Source organism: Octopus bimaculoides, chromosome 21 (genome assembly GCF_046866305.1).
Source record: "Octopus bimaculoides isolate indiv1 chromosome 21, ASM4686630v1, whole genome shotgun sequence".
NCBI classification, from domain to species: Eukaryota; Metazoa; Mollusca; class Cephalopoda; order Octopoda; family Octopodidae; genus Octopus; species Octopus bimaculoides.
Window position 1 is genome coordinate 21,598,443 of NC_142948.1, and position 27,647 is coordinate 21,626,089.

The following is a 27,647-nucleotide window of genomic DNA, read 5'->3' on the forward strand; positions in this document are numbered from 1 at the left end:
TGATTAATCTTATATTTTGTTGAATTTATCTGTATTTACTTGTAATTAGATTTGCTTTGAGGCAAAAATTACGAAATAGATTTGGTTAAGAATCTTTTGTTAAATTATGTTCAAAAAATCACGTTAATATGTTGTTGAATAAAAAAAGGTTATTGTTGTCTTATTAACCCTTTAACATTCAGGTTAATCCATCAACTGTAATGCTCATTTATCACATTATTTCAAATTAATCATGTATTAAGCTCATAGTTACATGATTTTGGTGATGTGATTGTTTATGTTTAGAGTGACATTGTAGGGTAGAGGCCAGATCTGGCCAGTTTGAACATAAAAACAGATCAAATACTTGGGCCAGATATGGCCTGCTTGAGTGCTAAAGAGTGAAACCAGTCTAAATTTACAATTATTTTAGTATTTAATTGAAAGGGTCAAAACCATGATGATGGATTTAGTACAATCCACCCCCATTCCTTAGTGATTGTATTGAATTGAATTAAATAGAATCTCTTGCTTTGCACAATACAAAATCTGCCCGCAAAGTATTTGACAGCTGAACTGAAAGGCTGTCAGCACATTAATCACTCCACCAACCACACCATAAATGGAAAATATATTGATCAGGTGAAAAAAAAAAAAAAAACAGAAATGTAATAAACTCACTGCTTTGTTGAAATTTTCACAGATTTCTTCCTATTTGTTTTCTTGTTTATCTTGTTGCTGATTTTGTGTTTCATTTTCTTCGACTGGTCTGACACCGCTGACAGATTATGGTTTCTATTCTGTTTGGTACTATTTACAGACTTTTTACCCTTGTACTTCACTATGTTTCTTGATTGGGTCTTTCTGTGAATACTCCTGTTTTGCTGTCGCACAATAACCTTGGCACTAATCTTTGACTGTTTTGAAAGTGTTTTCAGAGTTCCTTTCGTATTCCCAACAGAAATAGTTGAAACAGAATTGGAGTTACCTTGTTCAAAATTCAGTGTTGACTGCGAACATTTTACACCAACGGAATTGGATAGTACTGCAGGCTTTTGGTTCTTAGCTTTTGAGACAGGCTTAAACTTATGGCTAGGAATGGCCTTTTTCGTGGTTACATCAAGTGTTGATTTAGTTTGTTTCTCTTGCTCTTTATGTGAAACATCATCACCATCATCAACAACAGCAGGAATCTCATCGGCTTTATTTAACACTTCTGTATCCAAAACAACTATGTCATCAACATCTTGATGTTTAGATTTAATCACTTCTGAAGAGACACTTTTCAAAATGGCTTCTGCAGATTTACTGGAATTATCTATAGTGTTAGATGTAGCTGGTAAGTTTAAAGATGGTTCCGGGTGTATGTCAGCCACAACAGTAACTTGCTGAGAATTACTTACATCTGTCTTTACTGAGTCAACAGACATAGGAATGGGATCACATTTAGAAGGAAATGCTTTTTCTGAACTCGTTTTGGCAAATTCCATATTTACAGATTCTTCATCACTAACAGTCTGAGAAAGTAAAAATTCTTCATATGAGAGTTCCATAGCATTTTGGTCATCATTTTCACAAGTTTGAACTTTCAGTGACTGACAACTTTCATCTAAATCTGATTTTGTATTTAAATATGTCAGACTGTTGACAATGCTGCTATTGCAGGAATTACTCTCAGAAATTTCTTTCGAATTTGGAGGAGGATCACTAGAATCCGTTTTTTCTTTTTCACTTTTACAGTTATCAGAAAGTTTCTTTTTATCTTTTTCACAATAATACTTATTTAATGGATTACTTTTACCAACATTAACTTGTTGGGTCTTTGATGATTTCAATTTTGACTGTTTGTTTAACATATTAGAATTTATACAATTTTTGGAATTTTTCTTTGTGTATTTCCTTTTAGATAATTCCTGGTCATTTTCACACAAAACAACTTTTTTACAAGTGTTAGTAGCATCTGTTTTTGAAATAAAATCATCATCATCATCATTGGAAGGATCAATATTTTGGTCAAATGTTTTTGATTCTGTATTAGAAATGTTTTGAGGCATTTTCTCTAAAAATGGCTCATTTGAAGGTAGAGATATGGCTGTCTTTGATTCTTCATTACTGTCTGTAGATTTAAAACGTTTTGGCTGAGTGATCTCAACAAAATCATCTCCACTCAGTACTTGTTTACTAGCACGTTTCCGTTTTTTATCCAAAGAAATGACATCAGAACTATTTTTGTCCAAAGAACTGGCCTTACTACTATTTTTATCCAAAGAACTGGCATTAGAACTACTTTTATCCGAAGAACTGGCCTCAGGACTATTCTTATCCAAAGAACTGGCCTTAGAACTACTTTTATCCAAAGGACTAACAGTTAAATTCTTTTCCAAAAGATTCTTTTTCACTGTATCATTCTGAACAGGCACTTGTGCAAGTTTTTCCAAGACTGATGATTCTACTGATGTCTCTGTTTTTCCATTAGACACACGTGAATGAGGGTCTTTAGTAAAATAACTCAGTAAATTCATGGGTTTCTTAATTGCACTGGAATTATTCTGAGAGGATTTACCAAAGAAATCTTCGATAGTCTTCTTTGAACTATTCACTTCCTAAGAAAGAAAAAGAAACAAAGAAGATATATTAAATATATTTTAAGATTAACCTACATATTTAACACTCATCTGACATTATGTAACAGTCCACTGAGAACCAGTACCAAAGAGTTCATATGAAACTGAGTTTTATTTGAGGACTAACAATGTATCCCGATGTTGCCTGGGGGTTATGACTTACAGCATATTGTATTATTTATTCTGTTTTTATGGGCAGAATCAGCACAGCTGATATATAGTGAACTGGATTACTGGCATAATGGAAGTCATTGTTTGTTTAAAAGTGAAAGAGGGGAGGGTACAATTTGTATGGGTTTGCATGAAAGTGCTTTCTGTTAAGAAGGATCACAAACTATGTATAAAAGTATAAAAGGGAGTTAATACGATTTTACCCAGAAATCACATTTTCAAAATTTTAGTTTCCTCCAGTCCCCACCACAATTTCTTAATTTATAACTTTTTTCCGAATTTTCCTTTTTTTTTTATCCATATGGAAAAATAAAGAGATTACGAATCTGGGAAATATTTATTTTTTTTAAAGTTTAATTTTTTTTAAAGAAACAGTCACCTTGCCCACCCATCACCTACCCGCTTTCAAAAAGCTAAAAACACCCTATGACTCACTCTCGTCTGATGTTTCTCGCATGTGTAGAATTGTACTGAAGTAGCAGACATAAAAAATATTAAAGCACCATCAGAAAACTTGACATGCTAGAAACAACAGGTAAATAACAATATTTCTAAAGAAATTTCCCTGCTTTCCAAAATACTAAAAGTGAAACATTGGAAGTTTAAAGCTTTTTGAAAGTGGTGGGATAGGAGTTTGGGAAGGAGATGCTAGGCATTTCTTTAATAAAAAAGAAAGAAGAAAATTCTTAAAGATTCGTACTCAGTTTTTTACTCTGTTGATTATCAAGAAAAAATTTGGAAAAAGTAAAAAATAAAGAAATTGGGATGGGGAGAGAGAAAATTTTAAAAATTGAGAAGGTGTTTTTTGGGTGAAATCCTAATCTCTTGTATTGAAAACAGGAGTTGGAAGAAATTTAGAGGGGGAGGGACAAATGTCACTTTAGACATGCTAGAAACAACAGGTAAAAGACAAGATTTCTGGGAGAACTTCCTTTTAAATTTATATAGAAGATAGATTTTTAAATACACTCATCACAAACATGAATTACAGACAAGAAAAAGGGGATTTGAATTGAATTTGAGCTGTAATTTTGCACGTGCACATAGCAAGAAATAACATAATTCATACAGAAGTTTTACCTAGTGTGTGTCTGTGTGTGTGTGTGCACGCACCAAAGGAAGTTATTTTATTGAGACATTCTTTCATTTGAAGCAGGAAAGTTGTCAATTCAATCATACGGGATATGATTGTTCGTTAATTTCCATAAAAATCTTTTTATTTCTTTATGCTTTGCAAAGAGCAGAAATTGAAAGAGAGGAGAAAGTGAAAAGGTGACAGTTGCTCTGAAGTGAGAGCAGAAAGTGAAAGATGTATGTACGTGGATATGAAATGGACATGTGTGTGTGTGTATGCATGTGTGCATGAGAGAGAGAGAATGAGTGAGTGAAAGTGTGTATTGTCATGTATGTATTTTTTTTGCATGTATGTGTAAGTGGCACTCACTCGCTCTCTCTCACACACATACACATTATCTTTCATATACAGGTATTTCGTGTTGCAAGACAGTGTAGGAGAGAGAATAGTGATGTTGTAGGAGAGAAATGTGTGCGCATGGATGATGGTACGCTTGCACTAAATGAGGCTGCAAAGAAAGAGGTCTGGAGATGCCACTACGATAGATTGCTTAATAAAGAGAATGAATGGGAGAAAGAGAGCCTGCCGTATGTCGACCCAACAGAGGGACCAGCTATCCGAGTTGACAGTACCAGGGTAGATAAAGCAATTAAGAGTATGAAGACAGGGAAAGCCCCCGGCCCATCAGGAATCACTGCAGAGATGCTCAAAATATCTGGCAGTGTTGGCTACAGCCTAGTCACCCGTATTACGAACCAGGTGATACACGAAGGAGTCATACCCAATGACTGGTGTAGCAGCACCATAGTAAACTGCTACAAAGGTAAAGTTGACGCTTTAGATACTAATAATTACAGAGGCATCAAGCTGTTAGATCAGGTTATGAAAGTTACGGAGAGGGTCATAGCCCAACTAATTAGGGAGCGAATCAATTTAGATGAGATGCAGTTTGGGTTCGTGCCAGGTAAAAGCACCACTGATGCCATATTTCTAGTGAGACAGCTGCAGGAGAAATATCTAGCCAAGGATAAACCTCTGTACCTGGCCTTCGTTGACATGGAGAAAGCCTTTGACAGGGTCCCCTGATCCCTTATCTGGTGGTCAATGAGGAAACTTGGGATAGAAGAATGGTTAGTAAGAGCTGTGCGAGCCATGTACAGAGATGCTGTCAGTAAGGTGAGGGTTGGAAATGAGTGCAGTAATGAATTCCGGGTAGAGGTAGGGGTCCACCAAGGTTCCGTCCTCAGCCCCCTCCTATTTATCATAGTCCTCCAAGCGATCACAGAGGAATTCAAGACAGGTTGCCCCTGGGAGCTCCTCTATGCTGATGACCTTGCACTAATTGCGCAGTCACTATCAGAACTAGAGGAGAAGTTTCAGGTGTGGAAGCAAGGTCTAGAATTGAAGGGCCTTAGAGTCAACCTAGCTAAAACCAAAATCCTAATAAGTAGGAAGGTAGATAAAACACAAACCCCTTCAGGTAGATGGCCCTGCTCAGTATGTAGAAAAGGAGTATGTAGAAAAGGAGTAGGTAGTAACTCTATAAGATGTACCCGGTGCAAGCTATGGACACATAAGAGGTGCAGCAACATCAAAGGCAGGTTAACTAGCAAGTTAGTTTTTGTTTGTGGCAGATGTTCAGGTGCAATAAAGACTGTAAACAAACAGGAAACAACTTCTATCTCATTCCAAGGTGAAAAACTAGAGGTAGTCGATAGCTTCCGCTATCTGGGCGACCAAGTTAGTAGTGGGGGTGGGTGCGCTGAAAGTGTAGCTGCTAGAATAAGAATAGCCTGGGCAAAGTTTAGAGAGCTCTTACCCCTGCTGGCGACAAAGGGACTCTCACTCAGAGTAAAAGGCAGACTGTATGATGCATGCGTACGAACAGCCATGCTACATGGCAGTGAAACATGGGCTGTAACTGCTGAGGACATACGTAAGCTAGCAAGGAATGAAGCCAGTATGCTCCGTTGGATGTGTAATGTCAATGTGAATACTCGTCAGAGTGTAAGTATCTTGAGAGAAAAGCTGAACATTAGAAGCATCAGTTGTGGTGTGCAAGAGAGACGATTGCGCTGGTATGGACATGTGGTGAGAATGGATGAGGATAACTGCGTGAAAAAGTGCCACACCCTAACAGTTGAGGGAACCCGTGGAAGAGGTAGGCCCAGGAAGACCTGGGTTGAGGTGGTGAGGCAAGACCTTCGTACATTGGGCCTCACCGAGGCGATGACTACTAACCGAGACCTTTGGAAATGTGCCGTGCGTGAGAAGACCCGGCAAGCCAAGTAAGATCGTTGCCAGTGCCCCTGGACTGGCTCTTGTGCGGGTGGCACATGAGATGCACCATTTTGAGCGTGGCCGTTGCCAGTACCGCCTGACTGGCTCCCGTAGGATTTTCGAGTGAGATCGTTGCCAGTGCCCCTGGACTGGCTTGTGCGGGTGGCACATAAAAGACACCATTTCGAGCGTGGCCGTTTTCGTGCGGGTGACACGTAAAAGCACCCACTACACTCTCTGAGTGGTTGGCGTTAGGAAGGGCATCCAGCTGTAGAAACTCTGCCAAATTAGATTGGAGCCTGGTGTTGCCATCCGGTTTCACCAGTCCTCAGTCAAATCGTCCAACCCATGCTAGCACGGAAAGCGGACGTTAAACGATGATGATGATGATGATGATATGCATACATCTTTTTTGTGTACATGTGTGAAAGAGAGCGAGTGACTGCATTTCATCATAACATATAGAGAAATGGAGAGAAAAATTAACGAGGAGGGAAGTTTGGGGATGTGCTAGAAACAGCCAGATCTCCCTTAAATCACACATTTTCCTCTGAAATTATTAACATTTTTTTATTTTAACCGAAAATGTTTTTCTCATAGGTTTTGAGTGAGTAGTGAAAAAAAAAAATGGCCAAAATCGTTTTGAACTGGTGAGGGGGTTGCTGGAGTGAAAAAGAAACCTTTACAAAAATTTTTTTTTTTTACATGAAAAGATGCCTCCCATCATTCTGAAGACTTGGGTGAAAACATTGAAAAAAATCCCTGTCAAAACGGAGAAATTCCAACTTAAGTGGGATGTCTGATCCAAAACTCTGTTTTCCAGAAACTCCTCTCCGCCCACCCCTTCCAAAAATTTTGCCTACAAATTTCTTTGTAATCGTAATCTACACTGTTTGAAAGGTATTTGTATAAAATTACATTAAAAAATGCCTATTTTCCAGAGTGGGGAAAATGTTGGATCCTGTGAATTTTCTGAAACTCATCTCCCCAACCCATCAGAAAATTTTTTCCAACAAATCTTTACATGCACTTAATCTACGGGATATAAGTGATTATTTGGTGGAAGTTAAGTTAAAAAGTATCCATTTTCCTGGAAGTTATGAGGTAACAAAGTTGGTGGAGTTATACCTTTTATCAATAAAAGTTAGCATTAACGTCCATTACATTTTCTAAGAATTAACAATTAATGAAGTTAACTTTTTGATTAGCGGTGCCCACCTTTGCATATATATATGATATATATATACTTTATTAAAAAGAGCAAAAATATTAAAAAAACTCAGAGTTTCACGTTCCCGTTCATCAGACAATTTTGTTTAGAACTGCATATATATGCATACACACACACACACACACACACATATACACACATATTTAATTATAAGCTACATATGTTTCTGTACCATTTCCATTTGCAACGCCAATTTACATGAAAAACTCTAAAAGAAAAATTACATATTATGTGCAGTTTCGGGCATTGGAGGGTTACTTCCTCCGACTTGTATCAAAGTTATGCTTTCACACTGTGCATCTATCAGGCCTTGTTGTTATGAAAGTATTGGGAAGAAACATAAAGGGAAAAAAACTAAGTGTGCGGGGGGAGAATCAAGAGGGTGGATATGTATAAAAATAGGAGGGAAAAAGGGAAGGAGAGAGAGAGGAAATCGAATAGAAGAAGGCAAAAGAGAAGAATTGGAAGGAGAAGGAAAGGAAGAAGTAGAAGAAGAGGGAGAAGAAAAAGCTGGGCGGGGTCAACTGGTACTGGCAGGGCCATTGCTACCAATATTCATCTGAAGGAATACTATGCATTTAACCACACTGTGACATTAGTCTGCGATAACTTAAAGTGAAAAGATCTATTACATAGATAACTAGATAATTGTCTGGAGTCAAAGGATAATGTTAAAGATGTATGTTGTAGGGGATCTAAAATTTATGACCATAGTGTTTCAGCACTGGGAGAGAGGTACAAGTGTTTCAGCACTGGGAGAGAGGTACAAGTGTTTCAGCACTGGGAGAGAGGTACAAGTGTTTCAGCACTGGGAGAGAGGTACAAGTGTTTCAGCACTGGGAGAGAGGTACAAGTAGTAATAGTAAAAGATGAACATAGATACAGACATATATGTACTCAGGGGGACATAGATACAGCTGTGCGTGCACACACACACACACTCAGATACACACACACACACACACACACAGAGAACTGCACAACACACACACATATATATATATATATATATATATATATATATATATATACATGCATGTATACTTGCATACACACACATATATCTTTATATAAATCCATACACACAGATACACAGAAACACCCACACGATTGTACAGGTATATCAGTACATCCATACAGACACATAAATACACTGATGTACATACACACAAATACATACCTATATACACATACACATATATATACACACATGCAGTAATCACCATATTGTAGGTAGGTAGGTAGGTAGGTAGATAGAAAAAAGTGAAGTGAGCTACACAAGATAACATATCATCATCATCATCATCATCATCATTTAACGTCCGCTTTCCATGCTAGCATGGGTTGGACGATTTGACTGAGGACTGGTGAAACCGGATGGCAACACCAGGCTCCAGTCTGATTTGGCAGAGTTTCTACAGCTGGATGCCCTTCCTAACGCCAACCACTCAGAGAGTGTAGTGGGTGCTTTTACGTGTCACCCGCACGAAAACGGCCACGCTCGAAATGGTGTCTTTTATGTGCCACCCGCACAAGCCAGTCCAGGGGCACTGGCAACGATCTCGCTCGAAAATCCTACAGGAGCCAGTCAGGCGGTACTGGCAACGGCCACGCTCAAAATGGTGCATCTCATGTGCCACCCGCACAAGAACCAGTCCAGGGGCACTGGCAACGATCTTACTTGGCTTGCCGGGTCTTCTCACGCACAGCCCATTTCCAAAGGTCTCGGTCCGTAGTCATCGCCTCGGTGAGGCCCAATGTACGAAGGTCTTGCCTCACCACCTCAGCCCAGGTCTTCCTGGGCCTACCTCTTCCACGGGTTCCCTCAACTGTTAGGGTGTGGCACTTTTTCACGCAGCTATCCTCCTCCATTCTCACCACATGTCCATACCAGCGCAATCGTCTCTCTTGCACGCCACAACTGATGCTTCTAATGTTCAGCTTTTCTCTCAAGATACTTACACTCTGACGGGTATTCACATTGACATTACACATCCAACGGAGCATACTGGCTTCATTCCTTGCGAGCTTACGTATGTCCTCAGCAGTTACAGCCCATGTTTCACTGCCATGTAGCATGGTTGTTCGTACGCATGCGTCATACAGTCTGCCTTTTACTCTGAGTGAGAGTCCCTTTGTCGCCAGCAGGGGTAAGAGCTCTCTAAACTTTGCCCAGGCTATTCTTATTCTAGCAGCTACACTTTCAGCGCACCCACCCCCACTACTAACTTGGTCGCCCAGATAGCGGAAGCTATCGACTACCTCTAGTTTTTCACCCTGGAATGAGATATAAAAGAATAAAAGAATATGTATATATAGCCATATATACATGCAAATGTACACCTGGATATATATTCGCACACACATTAGTGGTAAAAAAATTTAGAGAATGGACAGGGTAATTCCAAACTGTATACAATTATACTGACAAGGTTAAAATACATACACATACACACATAATATATATATGTGTGTATATATATATATATATATATATATATATAATACAAAGAATATATATACATGTATACACACATATATGTACATACTTACATCTACATGTGTATATACATGCATATCAGGGTACAGGACGTTAGAACAATAAACTACAGACAACGGAACGAACATATAGGAAAACGGAAAGCCACTTGGAATATCCCTTCATCAGCTGTCTCTATTCTATCTAGACGTTTCGAAGATAAGACAGAACGTACTCTAGAATAGTCTCTTCCTGAGTAGTGGATCAACCCACTACACAGAGGATTCCAAGGTGGCAAACACAAACCAAGACAGGAAGAAATGGACAGTGAAAACAACATTCAAAAGCCGTACGGCCAAACGCAAATCTGAGGTAGAACGCTAGTAGTTCGTCTTGCCTTCACAGCGGCTGGAGTGAAAAGAAAGTTGACCACAGGTCACACGAGAGCAGAGAGGATGGTGGAGGGAGGAAGTGGAACAAGGAGGAAGGGACAGAAGGGTATAGCAGTGAAGTAGAGGCCAGGACAGAGGTATAGATAGAAAGATGGAGGAAGACAGATATATATATATATATATATATATATATATGTGTGTGTGTGTGTGTGTGTGTGTATGTATGTATGTATGTGTGTATATATATATATATATATATATATATATACACACACACATACATAGACCAACACGTAAACCCATATACATATGTATTTGTATACATAGACAGGGAGAGATATACCTAAGTGTACATATCCACATACATATATGTACTCCAGGGAAACAAGTAGACACACACACACTCTCACATATGCAGATGTGCATAAACTCACATGTATGTGTGTGTATTGCTTCCATACATGATGCATGTATAATTTGACCTCGGACACATGTTAGGCTCTTCATTTGATGTTTTTATTAAAAATAAAAAATATTGTTTTTTATATTAGATTCACATCTGAAAGTCTTTTTAAATATTTACTCCCAGTTTTCTAGCGTCAGTGACGTAACAACTACATGTATGTATACTTAATTTCAGTAGCATTGTTTTTTTTTTTTTTTAACTCCTGGGGAAATACATGAACATCACAGCTTCTTAAATATTTCTTTTTGAAAATCTTACTCTTCACCTTCCTTATAGAAACATTTTGTGTGAGCGTGTGTTCATATCGTAAATAAATTTCTTGGAACTACATTTTTTGTTTCTTCAAAAGGATTTCTGTTACTAAATCAAACGTTAAAAAAAAACAACTAAAGTGTCTCACAATAATTTCTAGACCAGATATTAATTTCAGTTCTAGTACAGTAAACGGCAAGTTACTGCTGGCAAACACGGAACATATCGCACTCACACACAAATCTATCTATCTATATCTCTCTATCCATCTCTCTCCCCACTCCACTCTCTATTGTTTTCACTTTCACTTTTCTTCACCATTGTTGAAAATAAGCCTGGAGTTTCTCATAATTACTTAGAAGCACTGGGATGAATATATATTCAACATTAGGAGATGACTTTTTCCTCCACCATTATAACATGAAGAACTCTATCAAGGATATGATGCTGACAACCAATAAATTGCAGTTCTTTCAAACACTTTTGAGCAAAGTCTTTGCAACTGAATGACAATGCCATGTCTTTTCCCAGTGTTCACACATATCAGTAACAATCATCTTTAAACAGCTCCATAAATTGTATTCATCTAAAACAGCTGTTATTCCTTTCACAACAGCATCAGTTTTTCCCTTTGGTAATTGGAGTGCTTCTAATTTAACTTCCTCTGTTCATTCTTTAAAACTAGCATTTGGTATTCTTGGTCAACAATACGTCTACCATCAAAATGCAATGACCAGTTTTCTAAATGTAGTGTTTTCTTCATTTTCTTTAGTTTAACAGCTTCTTTGATAGTCGATCTGTAAATACCAGTTTGGGAAGGAGTTTCAACATTGATTCCATCTTGAGATAATTGTTGCTGCTTTTTGGATTGATAGCTCAGAGGATATTACTAACTTAGTTGCAGTTCCAGTTTTGCTATACTTTCTCCTTGTTTGTGTGGATTCTTCATCTGATTTTTCGGACTCTTGATATTCACTTTCAGTCTCTGCTTCAGATGCTGACGATGACACTGGAGTTGCTCTGGTTGAAGTTGGCATTAAGTTTCTTCTTTTGGATGGATGGATAGTTTTGGAACTGGCCGCCTTTCCAGTTCCCTACCCAACCTGTCCCTTGCTTTCAATTTGAAGATAATACAACCTTCCATCCTCACTGCACAGTCATTCATCATTTTCCTTTGGGATGTCAAAAATTCCTTTCAAAGAATTGTATTTTCCTCATTTTATACATTTATCGTAGATATTCAGCACTTTTTCTCCTTTTTTTTTGTACATTTTGAATTAATAATAATGAGAAATTTGATTTCTTTTGCCATAAAAAAGTTACTTCTTTCAAAATTTCTTTTGTTCTTTCTTTCCTTCTTTTGATGATACCTCCAAGGAACAGGTAGCGAACGACAAGTTTCATTAGTATCCTGCAGTTGTTTTTCCAAAAAATGCTCTTCTAGAGGAACAGGTCTTCTCTTCCTAAGTGAGTCTTGAAATTGCACGAGATTCTTCGTCCAGATTTTTTTGGTTTTTTTGAGTGACACAAGCACTTCTCTTATGAGACATTATTTTAGATACTCTAGTTGGATAAGCCTACTATTGTGAAAAACAGTTAATAAGAGTCAGAGATTTTAGTGTCACAGAAATAAAAAGGAGAGGAAGAGGATATTTCCTAAAGTAGGACCTAAACGGTAACAAATTAAAAACTCTATAACTCCTAAACTACTTAAACTTGAAAGCTGAAATTTGAGATAAACTGCTTCTGCATTGCATTAAGTCAGCACACCAAGTTTGGTAAAAACTTGAGTAAGTATTATGAACGCCACCCCAGAATTTTGCATGATTTGGTTCAAAAGTGGTGTTAGATTTCTTCAGTTGGGGGTAACGTTTTTTTAAAAAAACTTAAAATAAAGATTATTTTCCCTGCTTATAGGAAATTGTTCATTGACTTTTTTGATGCAGGAAATTGTCTATTTCCAAAAAAATCTAAAAGTCATAACCCTAATATATATACATGGACAATAAATGAAAGTGTGAAACAATTTCAGGTAAAATTTTGTCTTGTCTCGAAAATAAAAATCTTAGATTTTCCAAACTCATTTTAGCATGGAAGATCTGAGGAATAATATAAAGATTTTAATACTGGTTTCAAATTTTGTCACAAGACCAGCAGGTTTGGGGGCTGAGGCAATTAAAATGACCCCAGTGTTCAACTGGTACTTATTTTATCAACCTCAAAAAGATGAAAATTAAAGTCAACAGACGAAATGCTTGGCAGCATTTTGCCTGACATGTTAGATTCTTCCGGCTCGCCATTTGGGAAAATACAGAATAAGGCAGCAAGCTGGCAGAATTGTTGGCACATCAGGGCAAGATGCTGAGCAGCATTTCGTTCATCTCTATATTCTTAATTCAAATTCAAATTTCACCAAGATTGACTTTGCTTTTCATCCTTTCATGGTTGATAAAATAAGCACCAGCTGAACACTGATGTCAGTTCAATTGATTTGGCCCCTCCCCCCGAAACTGCTGGCCTTGTGACAAAATTTGAAAGCAATATTAATACAAAATAACAATATATTTACTTGTAAACATCTTAAACAGCTTACCTTATGACAGTCTAGACTGCCATTAGGAGTATCAGCTACACAAGATCCCAGCATTTTATGGTATCATGAATTCAGACATCTGGGAATAAAGATAAAACAGAATTAATTATTATCATTTATATAAGGAGCTAATGAAAAAAAAAAAAAAAAAGGAAGCAGTTTGAACAATTTGATGGCCTTTCCACTTTCAACTACTGTGGCATATTAAATCAATGTTGCTGAAAACATGGGGTCTGTGAGGTTTGAAAAGGGGTGGTCATGTTCAAAAATTTTAAATGGCTTTATATCTTTTTAACCTTTTCACTGCAAAATTAAATTTCATGGTTATTCCAGGAATGATGTTCTGCAAGTCATGTTGTCTCCATAAACTTTACATATCTTTTATCTGTTTCAGTCATTAGACTGTGGCCATGTTGGAGCACTGCCTTGAAGACCTTTTAGTTGAATGAACTAACTCCAGTACTTATATATATATGACAGGGTTCTTTCAGTTTCTATCTACCAAATCCACTCACAATGCTTTGGTCAGCCCAAGCCTATTGTAGAAAACACTTGCTCAAGGTGCCATACAGTGGGACTGAACTTGTAACCATGGGGTTGAGAGACAAACTCCACACCTGCACCTATGTTAACAAAAAAATAGTTTCAAATATGACATTCCTTCCAAAAAGATAGGTTAGTATATAAAACAGCTTAAGAGGGGTTGCCAATTTTCAAATTTTTAATGTTCAAAACCCTAGGTTTTACAGTTTTAGCTAAAACTGGAACCATTGAACATGCACGCACTACATAGAACTCCTAATTTAGAATGCATCTGAGGTGATGCGCACAGGGCGTACATGCACATACTTGAATGCAAGCGTCTCTCTGTGGCTTTATCGATCGGTGCAGGGGTATGGGTGCAACAAGTCTAAACAGGATTGAAAATTGGCAGTGGAACAGCCCAGACTATACTTGGGGCTAGCCCTGACTATACCCACTCCAGACAACCAGCCCAGGATATACCCCATGCTTGTGGACAAATAACACAGATGTACATCACTTATAAAAGTTGCCTCAGAACATACATAAAATTTGATATCACTCAATGAAGAATTAAAAGTTATATGTAAATTTCGATTTAAACATAGCAACTTAGGATTATCAAATGCAAAATACTTAAAAATGTACCAATATAAACACAACACGAATGGCCGCATTTGCGCGAGTCCAGGTTATGACTCATAGCACAGGTACGCCACACAGCAGCTGCATTTGCGCGAGTCCAGGTTATGACTCATAGTACAGGTACGCCACACAGCAGCCGCATTTGCGCGAGTCCAGGTTATGACTCATAGTACAGGTACGCCACACAGCAGCCGCATTTGCGCGAGTCCAGGTTATGACTCATAGTACAGGTACGCCACACAGCATGTGCAAATTGTCAATTCTTTTTCCAATCTACCTGTACATTGGGTTTATAATGATACAGTGAACATTTGCATTTAATAATTCTAAATTGCTAAGTTTAAATCGAAATTTACGTGCTGGTGGTACGTAAAAAGCACCATTCGCGTGTGGTCGATGCCAGTGCCGCTGGCACATAAAAAGCATCATTCGAGCGTGATCGTTGCCAGTGCCACCTGACTGGCTCCCATGCCGGTAGTACATAAAAAGCACCATTCAAGCGTGGTCAATGCCAGTACTGCCTGACTGGCCCTCATGCTGGTGGCACGTAAAAAGCAACCACTACACTCTCAGAGTGGTTGGCATTAGGAAGGGCATCTAGCTGTAGAAACTTTGTCAGATCAGATTGGAGCCATCTAACCCATGCCAGTGACGACGATGAAGTTTATTTTGTTTACAAAAACTAGATTTACAAAATATTACCTTTGATACAAGCAGGGTTAGAAAATAAGCTGTATAAAATGAAGAATTTCTGCATTCTTCATTTAGACATGTATTTTGTAAATTCTGTCCACATACCAAGCAAATTAAAATCACATGTAATAATTCCAAATTTCATTGATTCATTATCATTGTCTGAGATAACTAACTTAATCAAGTCATACACATTCTTGAGGGAGGTGAACCCATAAGATGGCCTAATCCTAACTTTAATAATTCTTCTCTTCTTTAGATTGAGTTTCATTGATCTGCACAGACGTTCCTACAATTGTCCCTGTCCTCCATTACCAACTTCAACACAAGAACTAATAAACCACTGTTGATCTTTAGTCTGTCAACTATATTATAGCCAGTTGACCTCTTCTCCAGTAATCATGTGTTGATTCCCGGAGCAACACAATCCCCGATGCATTCATTCCTGGCCTAGTACCAATGCCCAGCAAAATAGAGTCTCCTGGCTCTGACTACCTCTAATATTAGGAGAAGGTCCCTGTAGAGGTCTTTATTGGTCACCCTCTATAAAAGATCATCATCATCGTTTAACATCCTCCTTCCATCCTGGCATGGGTTCGACAGTTTAACAGGAGCTGGCCAGACTTCTATCCATTTTAGCAGGGTTTCTATGATTGGATGCCCTTCCCAGTGAACAGGGATGTGAGGTCAGGATTGGGGAGTGAGAGATAAGCATAGTGCATGAAGGAGGAAATGTGAAGAAGAGATGCTTTTTTTATTTATTGGGGTAGGGTTTGTACTGCTTCTAGAACTCAGTTTCGCTGACATGGGTTCTTCTCAAGAACTTTATATTGCCAGACATCTCAGTCCATTGTCCTTTCCTCCATGAGGCCTAACATCCTGAGATCGATCCTGACCCCTTCATCCCATGTCTTCCTGGGTCTCCCTCTTCCACGGGTCTAGAGTAATAAGCATTATTGAATCCAATGCCCATTCCTCTACACCTGTATGGATCAAAAAGAATTTATGAGGCAGATTTTCCATAACTGGATGCCCTTCCTGTCACCAACTCTCACCTGTTTCCAAGTAGAGTAGTATTTTCTCATAGCCAGACATGTTTTTCACAGAAGACCAAAAACAAACAACCTTATTTGCAGGATGATAACGAAGCTCATTTACAATAACCAGGTGATGTCCAAGACAAGGGTACACACAAAACACACACACCTATATATTATGGTAATATATACATATACGATTGGCTTCTTTCAGTTTCTGACACACGGCTTCGGTAAGATATTTGCCCAAAGTGCCATGTAGTGAGACTGAACCCAAGCCCACATAGCTGGGAAGAAGTAATAACTTTATAAAAGTTTGTAGAAGCTAATATCTAAAATCATTAAGGATAAAAAAAATAAGGTTCCACCCTTTTGAACTATATTACATCTGTTTAATCTTAGTGTATCAACAGGAATATAAGAAACAAACTGAATGGTTAATATATTTGGAAAGACAGGATTCCAAAACAGAAATGACCATATTAGGATTTGTATTGCACCTAAAGATTAAATCTTTTATCTTTTATTTGTTTGTCATTAGACCATGGCCATGCTGGGGCACTGCCTTGAAGAAATTTTAGTCAAATGAATCAACCCCAGTTCTTAATTTTTAAAGCCTAATATCTATTCTATTGGTCTCTTTTGACAAGTAGTGGTGGGATACAAACACAGACACACACACATTTATGATGGGCTTCTTTTAAGCTTCCCCCTCTACCAAATCTACTAACAAGGCTTTGGTCAGCCTGAGGCTATAGTAGAAGACACTTGCCCAAGGTACCATGGAATGGGACTAAACCCAAACATGTAATTGGGAAACAAGCTTCTTAATCTCCAGTCAAGAACTAGTCTCCCTCTTGCTTTGGGTCTTCAAAATCTATGTGGAATAAGAAAATCTGTTACTTGAAAAACAAAGGAAGGGCAGTGAGGTGGTAAACAATGCCACAATTAAACATTCTTCAACATAGTCCTAGAAACACCACAAAAAAAAAGACAGATGAAACTGAACAAAAGTATTTTAAACATGTTCTCCCAACCATAGTTGACACGAAGCTAAAAACAACACAAGAAATCCAAGTATTATTGAATAACTGCAAGTATTCCATCTATCTCATTGATATTCTTTCAGTTTTTGGCCACAAAATGGAAGTGGAAATATTAACACTATTCGGTAATGTTTAGAAAAATAAACACACCCCTTCTGTTTTTATTTTTTCACAAAAATTTCTTCAGATTCCTGTTTTCACCAACAAAGATTACAAATAATTAATAAATAAAACTTTTTTCAAACGAAATACAAACTTCAATAAAGTATTTTAACTTCTCTACTAAATTTCCATTTTCTAACGCCACCTACTTAGGATTTTTTTTTTTTTACATCATAAACCGAAAGAATACCCACCATTCAACCTAACATCTAATCGATATTTTTCATGACAGACTGTAAAAGACTTTCATACATCAGTCGTTATGATTGGATCAGCAACATGATCACCATGTACGTGGATTTCCCATGAAGGTAAACTCCAAAAGACAAAGAAGCCACTACGTACGCGTTGGAGTTTCAAGAAATAGCAACCGGGGCTCATGCAGAATCGCACCTCTCCTGAAAAAATGCATTTTTTTGAAAAATATTTTCGGATCCCTAAGTTTTAGATGTATATGCAAAATTTACATCCGAATATGCAAAAAAAGTTGTTTTTTTAAATTTCACCCCGTCACCCCCAATTTAAAATTTTGAACTTTTTTCAAATTTTTTTTTTTTTAAATGTTTTAGATGACGGAGATTCCGAATATGCAAGAAACCACAACCTAATCTCCCGCCATCATCTTTCATTTATAAAAGATATATTGAATTAGTTCTGCATGACTGGTTGGTCACGTATAGAGTGCCTCTGATAGTAAATAAACAAGCCTGCTCGATTAGAGCTGACCTAGAAGTTAAACAACTTCATCACAACATTAGGATACACAACAGAGCCACTGTGTGATCGCTTGACATGCTAGAAATAACAGCCTATCGTCTTCTAAATTTCAAATAGTTCTGACCTGGTGATGGGAGGAGGGAAGCTTAACAACATAAACAGTACAAATGATTGCATTCTCACCAGCTGTCAGTATGACAGAGGCAGAATCGTTAGCACACCGAGTAAAATGCTTAGCGGCATTTCGTCTATCTTCGTGTTGAGAATCCAAATTCCGCTGAGGTCGACTTAGTCTTTCATCCGTTCAGGGTCGATAAAATAAGAACCAGTTGAGCACTGGGGTCGATGTAATCGATTTATTCCCTCCTCTGAAATTGCTGGCCTTGTATCAAAATTATTATTATTATTATCATCATCATTCGAGAGGTCAAGTTATAAATTAAATTAAAAACAATCGGGGAAGTTCGTTAGGAATGATCAGTGTGATAAATACGTCAAATGTAGGAAACTTTTGAAATGTCCTACTTTACGAGATATAAAAAGCAACAAAGGTATTTATTTCATGTCTTTTTTGAGGTTAGTACAAGAGAAATAAAATATTAATTATGTAATATATTTGGAACTTTACATTCTGAAATCTTTTGCTCCCATCAGTAAAACCAAACGTAAATGTAGACAGAAATATATGATAAACACCCAAGTGCGGGAAACTATTCTTAAGTGCTCTACTCTACGGGACATAAAATGTAACAAAGATAAATTTCATTCTCTTAGTGTTTTCCTATTCTGGTTTGATGTGTGTGTTGATGTATGTTTTAATAGCGGAAATTAATGATTATTTATATAAATAAGTTTAGTTTTACAAATACACTTACATTTTCCCCTCCCGCTTGTAAAAACCAAACGACACAAACAGATACATGACAATAACTGATAATATATATATTTCAGAGACAGTCGCCAACTAAAAGAAAAGCCAGAGGGAGACTAGCTGAGCTTGCTACATAGACATAGAAACAGATATGACAATAATAATTGATATAATTAAAGCATTTTGTTTAGTCTCCTGGTTAATAAATTAACATCAACTAAAGATATGCCCAAGATACAGTCGTCAAAAAAGAGAGAGAGATTGAGGACTATAGAATAACCAGACTTACCAGAAAGAAATTGGAAAATCTATTTTGTTTGGTTTGGCGCCAGAATTCAACCAAGTCGTCACCAGACTGAAGTGGCTCATACGAAACTTTCAAAAGTAAGAAGGTTTCTGTTAATGTGATAACAAAATGTTACGATAAGAAAAAATAGAAAATTTCGCTAGATAGATTGTAAAATATATATTATTTGATTCATAATTGTGATTTATTTATTTATTTGACGAATACCAAACTAATAAACAAATATATTTTTCATTACCTTGCAAGTCAGTCTGCTACCGGTGTATAGTGATCTTATGTTCCCTCCATCAAGTGAGAATACAACAAACAATTAAAACTTATTTCTTTATTACCCATAACGGGCTAACAAAGAGGAACAATACATCACATTTGGGGACATAAAACAAAGGAAAAAAAAATAAAACGTATGATATAATGAAAATTGTGTTACTTGCGCCATCAAGTAACATCACTTACTTTACCTCTGTGTGCCATTGTATCCAGTCCGTATTGTATTTTTAGTTTTTTGTATTCTATCTACCGTGGCAGCTTTCCCATGTCATAGTCCACCTTCCACAGCTCATAGTCTCCTTTGTGTCCCTTTATATCCAACACTTGTTGTTCCGTTATTAACAGAACTGTACTCTCTCCTTCAATACTCTCTTCCTTCTCTACATCAACATAAGTGTATTTTCCCATCCAGTCACCCTTTCAACCAGTTCCTTTTCCACGTCTTCAAACATCACACACGCAAAACAACCAATGGGGGGGGGGGGAGTTTGTGAATTCCTGTGTGTAAGCTCTCTTCTTTTTTTGTTTTTGTGTTGGAGGAGAATGGGAAGGTTTAGTGTCTGCAGGGAGAGGGTGGGACTAAGAGGGTATGGGTGGGCATTGGGTTGTTGTGGGGTGGGGTTCTACATGCATTGGGCTTATCTTCTTCCTCTTCTTTCTTTTTTCTTTTTCCGGTGGTTTCCCACTCTTCCTCCACTGTTTCGTTTTCCGCCTCTTCCAGTAGTTCCTCCTGGGGTTCTTCCTCTTGCGGTCTTTCCGCTTCTTTGATCGGTGGAGGACATTTCACTCTTATGTGGCCCTTCAGATCACATTTAAAACAGCAAGGGATTTTGCCCTCCACCCACACTCTCAAGCTTGTGTCACTGTCTCCGCAAAATTTTCCAGGGATTCTGCCTCAGCCTGAATAATCAGTTCCAATGTTTTTCCTTTCCAAATCCCTTCTTCCATTTCCGTGGCTTGAAGAACAGCCACCTTCTCCTCACTTCCAAGGAGGATAGCTGCTGCAAATCTATATTTGGCGGAATTCCTTCTACCCTGATCCTGGATGTCTTCTTTCAAAATACATGGGTAAAAGGACCATTTTATCCAATTTCACCATATTTACGGCCAGCCTCCTCGCTACTTCCTTCGTCTTAATCTGGGCCATCACCATTCCATATTTATTTCCTTATGTTAAAAACACCATTTCTTTTGATACTGCAAACAACACCTTGATTGTTTTGGCTTCTACCTGGGCTACCTTTTTCTGTTCCACTGAATAAACTTTATAAACAATTGTTTTTTTTCTCCATATTCTCCATAACTTTCTGTGGAGGTGACAACTTTACGTCACCACCTACTTTCTGTGCCATTTTCTGATATTCTTTTATTTTTATCAAGTCTACTTCACTCTTTTTCACTTCCGTCACCATAGCAAAACTCTTTTCTCTTCAAGACTTTTGTCCATTTTGCGTACTGCTCTAACTAATTCTTCTTTTGAAGTCGACATTTCTGACCCACTAAGGTCCAAATAGAACATATTTTTAGCCATTATCCTGGCTAACTCTCCTTAAAGCAGAGAGAAAGCACCACCAGCAAGACCGCTGCAAAGCAGCACAAAAACAATTCACTAAGTGTTAAAAACACTGACACAAAACAACAAAATTAACTTACAAACTGCTACGTCTCACAAAATAAACTGTCACAAAAGAACTACAAACAATTAAAACTGTGGACTTCAGCCTGGTTGCTGGTGAGCTTTTCTGTTTCACATACGAGGTGGTATCAAAAAGTTCCCAGTCTAGTTCTGTCGCTCGCCAACAGATGGCAGTATACAGTTGCGAACGCAGTGAGAGCTGGCAGTGGCCTTCATGAGACACTGTGCAGAGTGACATTGCTGTGTTTACTTCGCAAGTTGTGAAATTTGTGTTTTTGTGATCACGTGTATGCTGTAATTTGTGATTTTGTCATGGACAGAAACAAAGATCCAGCGTGAAATTTTGCGTTAAACTTGGGAAGTCTCCTACAGAGACACTGAGCATTCTTCAGCAAGGTTACGGCAACGAGGCAATGAGTCGTATGCAATATTTCGAGTGAAGCATGAAGAATTGGATTCTTCACAACAACAATATACCATGTCACTGAGTTTCTCGCCAAAAACATGATGTTGCTTCTGTACCTGTCCTATTCTCCAGATTTAGCACTTGTGGACTTCCATTTCTTCCCCAAGATGAAAATGCAGCTCAAAGGTTGATGTTTTAACATCGTCGTTGAGATCCAGAGTAAATCACAGGTCCTTGACTTGCTTACATTAAACAACTTCCCAGGCCAGATTCCAAAAGTTGCAGGAATGCTGGGACTGGTAGACCGCTGCGCAAGGTGACTATTTCGAAGGAGATGATATTAAAATTGGCATTCATTCATGAGAAGCCACAAAGTTGTCGAAACTCCCATGGTGTTGTTCATTAATTTCTGTAAAAAATTTTCATTTCTTTACTTCTCTTTGAAAGCAACATTTGCTTTAAAGTTACAGCAGGAAGTTGAAAGAGAGGAGAAAGGGAAAGATGTATATACTTGTATATAAAATGGACGTGAGTGTTTGTGTGTAGAGAGTAAGTGACTGAAGGTGTATGTTGTCGTGTATGTATTTTTTTGCATGTATGTGTAAGTGGCACTCACTCGCTCTCTCTCTATCACACACAAAAATGATGTATGCATATCTATTTATGTACATCTATGCATGTACATCTATTTATGTCTATTTTTTGCATGTATGTGTAAATGGCACTCACTCGCTCTCTCTATCACACAAAAATTATGTATGCATGTCTATTTATTTACATCTATGCATGTGTGTGTATATGAAAGATAATGTGTGCATGTGAGTGTCACTTACACATACATGTGTAGCAGAGATACATATTACATGGTAATATATGAGTCGACCTGCACAGCAGACGAATATATTGATGAGGGTCTAGCCTCATTTTGATACAATAGCCTCCTTCTGAGACACTAGCCTCATTCTGAGCTATACTGTAGAATCACTCAGTTCCTGCCAAGCTTCAGTCAAAGACACATGTCTTCTCTGCAACTCCATGCACAATCTCCCACATGCAATATTTTATCACACACACATTCTCAAAATGACTCATTAAACACATGCATATATACTGTAATACAAATATTATATGTTACTTCTTTCAGTGCAAAAGCAAAACTCAAAACTTTCTTTGTATGTAAAAAACATGTTTTTATATCATACTACATGCTTCCACCACAAAAGGTGAACACAGAATAAACAATATATTTATACACAAAAATGTCTTATAGCGATTCAAACTAACTGTTTTTCCATTTAATAACACACACTTGAACAGCCAACAACAGCCACTATACATGCAAAAAAAATACATGCATGACAACACACACCTTCAATCACTCTCATTCTCTCTCTCTCTCTCACTCAATCACTCACACACACACACACACGCACACACGTCCATTTCATATACACTACATACATTTTCACTTTCTCTCTTTCAGCTTCCTGCTCTATTTCAAATCAAATGTCGCCTTTTCATGTTCTAAATTTTTTACGGAAATTAACAAACAATACCACGTGCTTTTTGTTGCATGTAATGAAGGAATGCCTTAAAACTTAAGTAAATAAGTTATTTTTTTATTAAATATAACTAGTCCAAGAGGCTTTTGGTACCACCTTGTAACTGTAAAAAAAAAAGTTTCTGGAATAAATTATCATTTCCAGGGCTTATGAAAGTGATTTCCAGGCTTAAAAGTGAAATTGTTTTCTTATAAAATATAAACTGTTAAGAGCTAAAGTAAACTAGTGCAGTAATTGTCAAAGTAGCAGCTAGCAAGTCTTGACCTCATCCCCCACCCAGTTGTTACTGAAGAGATAAAACTGAGGTTGTGCAGTGGGCTGTAAAGACTTTTTCATGGATTTTGTAAATTATTTTGGCTTTCTTTGGAAAAGTGAACATGTGTGGACACTTGTTTCTTTTACAAAACTTTTGTCAGGAATCTATTTTTGCATAAATATATTGATATTCTGACACCTAATTGAAGACCAGAATTTGGCAAATTGATGCGAAATTGAACTGGATTTTACATTCATGAAATGTTAAGTTGTTCAGTATTTTAGCCTAAAAATGTACACTTCTGTGCAATAGGTGTATAATCTATGCTTTGAAATGTAACAACATAAACAAGCCCATAAAGGAAGGTAGAAGATGACAAACTTTGATAATCCTGTAGCAAGGCTATTCAGCAATCACCTGATATGCTTCACTAGAATATTGCCCACGTGATGAACAAAATCTGACCAATCACAACTTCACATCAAATAGGCTCCAACAACAATCCCTTATTTTGGCACATTTCATTCTCAGTCTTTCAACCAGTATAAGAGTTGACACACCATGACTACTAGATAGAGAGGTTTGGATGCAGCAGAGCGAACAAAAACAAAACCTCTTTTGACATTTTGTTGTTTATATTAATAACAACATTCATTTTTTTGTGTATGAAAAAATATCAAAATCCCAACAGACTCCAGTGTTCTTTTCTGTACAACTGGTGATCCCTAATGCAAGAAATAGCAGTCAGCACTGAATATTTAAAGAACATTTTGCAGCCTCATCTTCCATCATCATTGACCAGGACCTGCAATGCCAAGATGTCTTTTGAACCATCTTTGACATCACCAACATCAGCTGAAGCTGACAAGTTCCTGTGAAACCTTACACTATAGAGCTGTTGGCAACAAAGGGTTGAATATTTTAGATCCTAAAATGCTTTAGCATCAATCTTTTATATTTTATATTTACTGTTTGTAAATTCTCTTAAGGGATTCTGTGAGATTAGAGATTGGAACTCTACATTTAGGTTTATTTCGTTTTTATGTTTTAACTGAAGTTTACCATCTTTATTAGATTGATTTATAGAGACCTGTCACCTATGTTATTCTCCAGTGACCTCTTAAACTTTGAGAACTTCAATGAAACAATGTTTCTATGAGCAGAGCTTTTTAACCCTTTAGCATTCAAACTGGCCACATCTGGCCCAAATATTCTACCTGTTTTATGTTCAAACTATCAAGATCTAGCCTCTTACACCTACCTTACAATGCCATTCTAAAAATATACAATCATATCAAAATCCCAAAGCTGTGAGATAATGCATGATTAATTTTTTTAAATGTGAATAACTAAGCATTACATTTGAAAGAGTAATCTGAATGTGAAAGGGTTAAGCTTTCATTTCATTATTTTAATATTGCTTATATGTACAGCTACTCAGTACCACCCCCTCTCCAACCCACTTCCATTTCCCTCCACACCCAATTGAGATTCACCATCGATCATGTCTCCATTCATGTTCACCGTCTACTGCATTCGTCATTATCCCTATCTCCAGCCATCTGTCACTCTCTTTACACACTCTTGCAAATTTACCCATCTACCCTTCCCCATCTTCTGTCCCTTATATTCAACTTCTTGTACCTTGAGTGTATGTCCTAATGCCTTATCTCTGCCACCCTTTTTCCCTTTCCAACTGGGAGATCCAAGTATCATCTCTACAGCAAGTCACTTTTTCCTGTCTCTCTATCATACTTTAGCCTCTCAACACCAGGCACAAAGCCACTTCCTTTAATACTGCACCCCCACCTACCTCAATCAAGAGACCTTGTCTTGTGAGTTACTTGATGACCTCACTAATGCCAGAGCTACAAAAAATGTAACCAGTACACTCTGTAAAGTGATTGGTGTTAGGAAGGGCATGTAGCCCTTCCTAAGTATGCCAAAGTGATCATTGAAGCTTGACACAGTCCTCTTGTCAATTAGATCCTGTTAAACCTATTACTTTTCTGGATTCTACTGTTTCATTTTAATTGTTTTTGCACACAATATTGGAATGCCATGGAGCTCTGACCCAAAAGAAATTGTTTTGGGAGAAACATGTGTGTTTAAGAAGCTTGCTTCCCAATCAAATGGTCTTGGATTCAATCCCAATGTATGGTACCTTAACCAAAACCTTATGAATGAATTTCATAGAAGGAAACTGAAAGAAGCTTGTTGTTATGTTTATGTGTGTGCTCTTATCTAGCCATCATGTGATGGTTGTAAATGAGCTTTATCATTATACAAGCAAGGTTGTTCATTTCTAGTCTTCTGTTAAAAACATTTAGCTATGGGGAAATATTACCTTACTTGAAAACAGGTGAGGGTTTGTGACAGAAAGACACCGACCTGTAGAAAAATCTTCTTAGCAAATTCTGTTTGATCCATGCAAGCATGGAAAAGTAATGATGATGAAATTTTTTCTTATTTTGGCACAGAAATTTGTTTTCCATGCTGGCATGGGTTGGACGATTTGACTGAGGTCTGGAAAGCCAGCAGCTGCACCAGGCTCTAATCTGATCTGGCAATCTTTCTACAGCTGGATGCCCTTCCTAATGCCAACCACTCCAAGAGTGTAGTGGGTGCTTTTTACATGCTACTAGCACAGGAGCCAGTCAGGTGGACCTGGCATCGATCACATTTGGATAGTGCTTTTTATGTGCCACTGGCATGGAAGCCAGTCAAGTGGTACTGGCATCAGTCACGTGCAGATGGTGCTTTTTACGTGCCACCAAAACGGGAACCACTTAGGGGGCACTGGCCACAGCTACGATTTTGGTTTTACTTGACTCAACAGGTCTTCTCAAGCATACCATATTGCCTGATGCATCAAGGGTACTTTTAAATGGGCCAGACATGCAACACTGGCATTGGCCATGGTTGCGATATCACTTTAATTGCTGGGTCTTCTCAATTACAGCATATCTCCAAAGGTCAATATTCTAGAACATGCCAAGCAAAGCATGGTTAGCTTCTCCTTTGCTAGCATACAAGGTATAACTTCTGAACCACACACAGGAGGGTATTAGAAGCAATATCGCCTACTTAAGAGTGATTTCCAATTGAATCTACCACTTCTTCTCTAAGATGCAACAAGGTCAACATCAGAGAGAGAGAGCAAGGCACATAGATTCGATATTCTTTCCTACCAGCAACTTGCTATGGTATTCTATGCCTAGTGCCTGTCTGAAAGTAATTTTTGTAGTTTGAATTCCTCCTATTTTCTCACTGTCATCATGGAACATGGCAAGATGTTCAGAACCTTTTACGTCAATCCCAGATAACCTGAGAGAACATTGTATACTTATAGCATGGATTCTCTGTGGAATATTTCTTTGACCAACTAATGATAGCTGTTACCTCTGGTCTACGACCATTTTTCTCCAAATGCAATTTTCTCTTAATGGTGACGTCGAACTGTGTACATGTTTTCGATAGCTGCTAAACAACTGTGTCTGAATATTTGACACACATGAACTTTTTCTGTTGCAAACACCTATTTCATTGTGTGACACATTTTTTCTTGTCAGGTACGACTTTGTGTTTTCTTTTATCCTTGTCTTTGTCTCCTGATATTTTCTCATTGGAGGATGTTACCCTGTTTGCTCGTGACCACGTGTGGAATTTTCTTTGAAATAACTATAGAGGTATCAAACTGCTGGATCAGGTGATGACGGTCATAGAGAGGGTCATAGTCCAACTAATTAGGGAGAGAGTCTGCTTAGATGAGATGCAGTTTGGTTTTGTGCCAAGTAGAAGTACCATTGATGCTATATTTCTGGTACGGCAACTGTAGGAGAAATACCTAGCCAAAGATAAACCCCTATACTTGGCTTATGTTGACTTGGAGAAAGCCTTTGACAGGGTCCCCTGATCCCTTATCTGGTGGGTGATGCGGAAACTGGGGATTGATGAGTGGTTAATAAGAGTTGT

At 37.8% G+C, this 27,647-nt stretch overlaps 1 protein-coding gene across 4 annotated transcripts in view; it reads right to left on the bottom strand.

Moving 5' to 3' along the window:
* The window catches only part of LOC106870293 (ATPase family AAA domain-containing protein 5), an 89,223-nt gene extending 68,974 nt beyond the window's left edge, over positions 1-20,249 (bottom strand). Inside the window, exons 1-3 of one of the 4 annotated variants that reach the window (XM_089338917.1) lie at positions 20,004-20,249; positions 13,543-13,621; positions 661-2,582 (exon numbers count right to left, since the gene is read on the bottom strand). In XM_089338917.1, the coding sequence (XP_089195043.1) occupies positions 661-2,582; positions 13,543-13,596 (1,976 nt within the window). In that variant the 5' untranslated portion in view covers positions 13,597-13,621; positions 20,004-20,249. Of the gene's footprint in view, positions 1-660; positions 2,583-13,542; positions 13,622-19,524; positions 19,598-19,780; positions 19,807-19,998 lie in introns of those variants that run through there. The other 3 variants (XM_089338919.1, XM_089338918.1, XM_089338916.1) reach the window with 3 other exon arrangements.
* Positions 20,250-27,647: the final 7,398 nt, after the last annotated feature.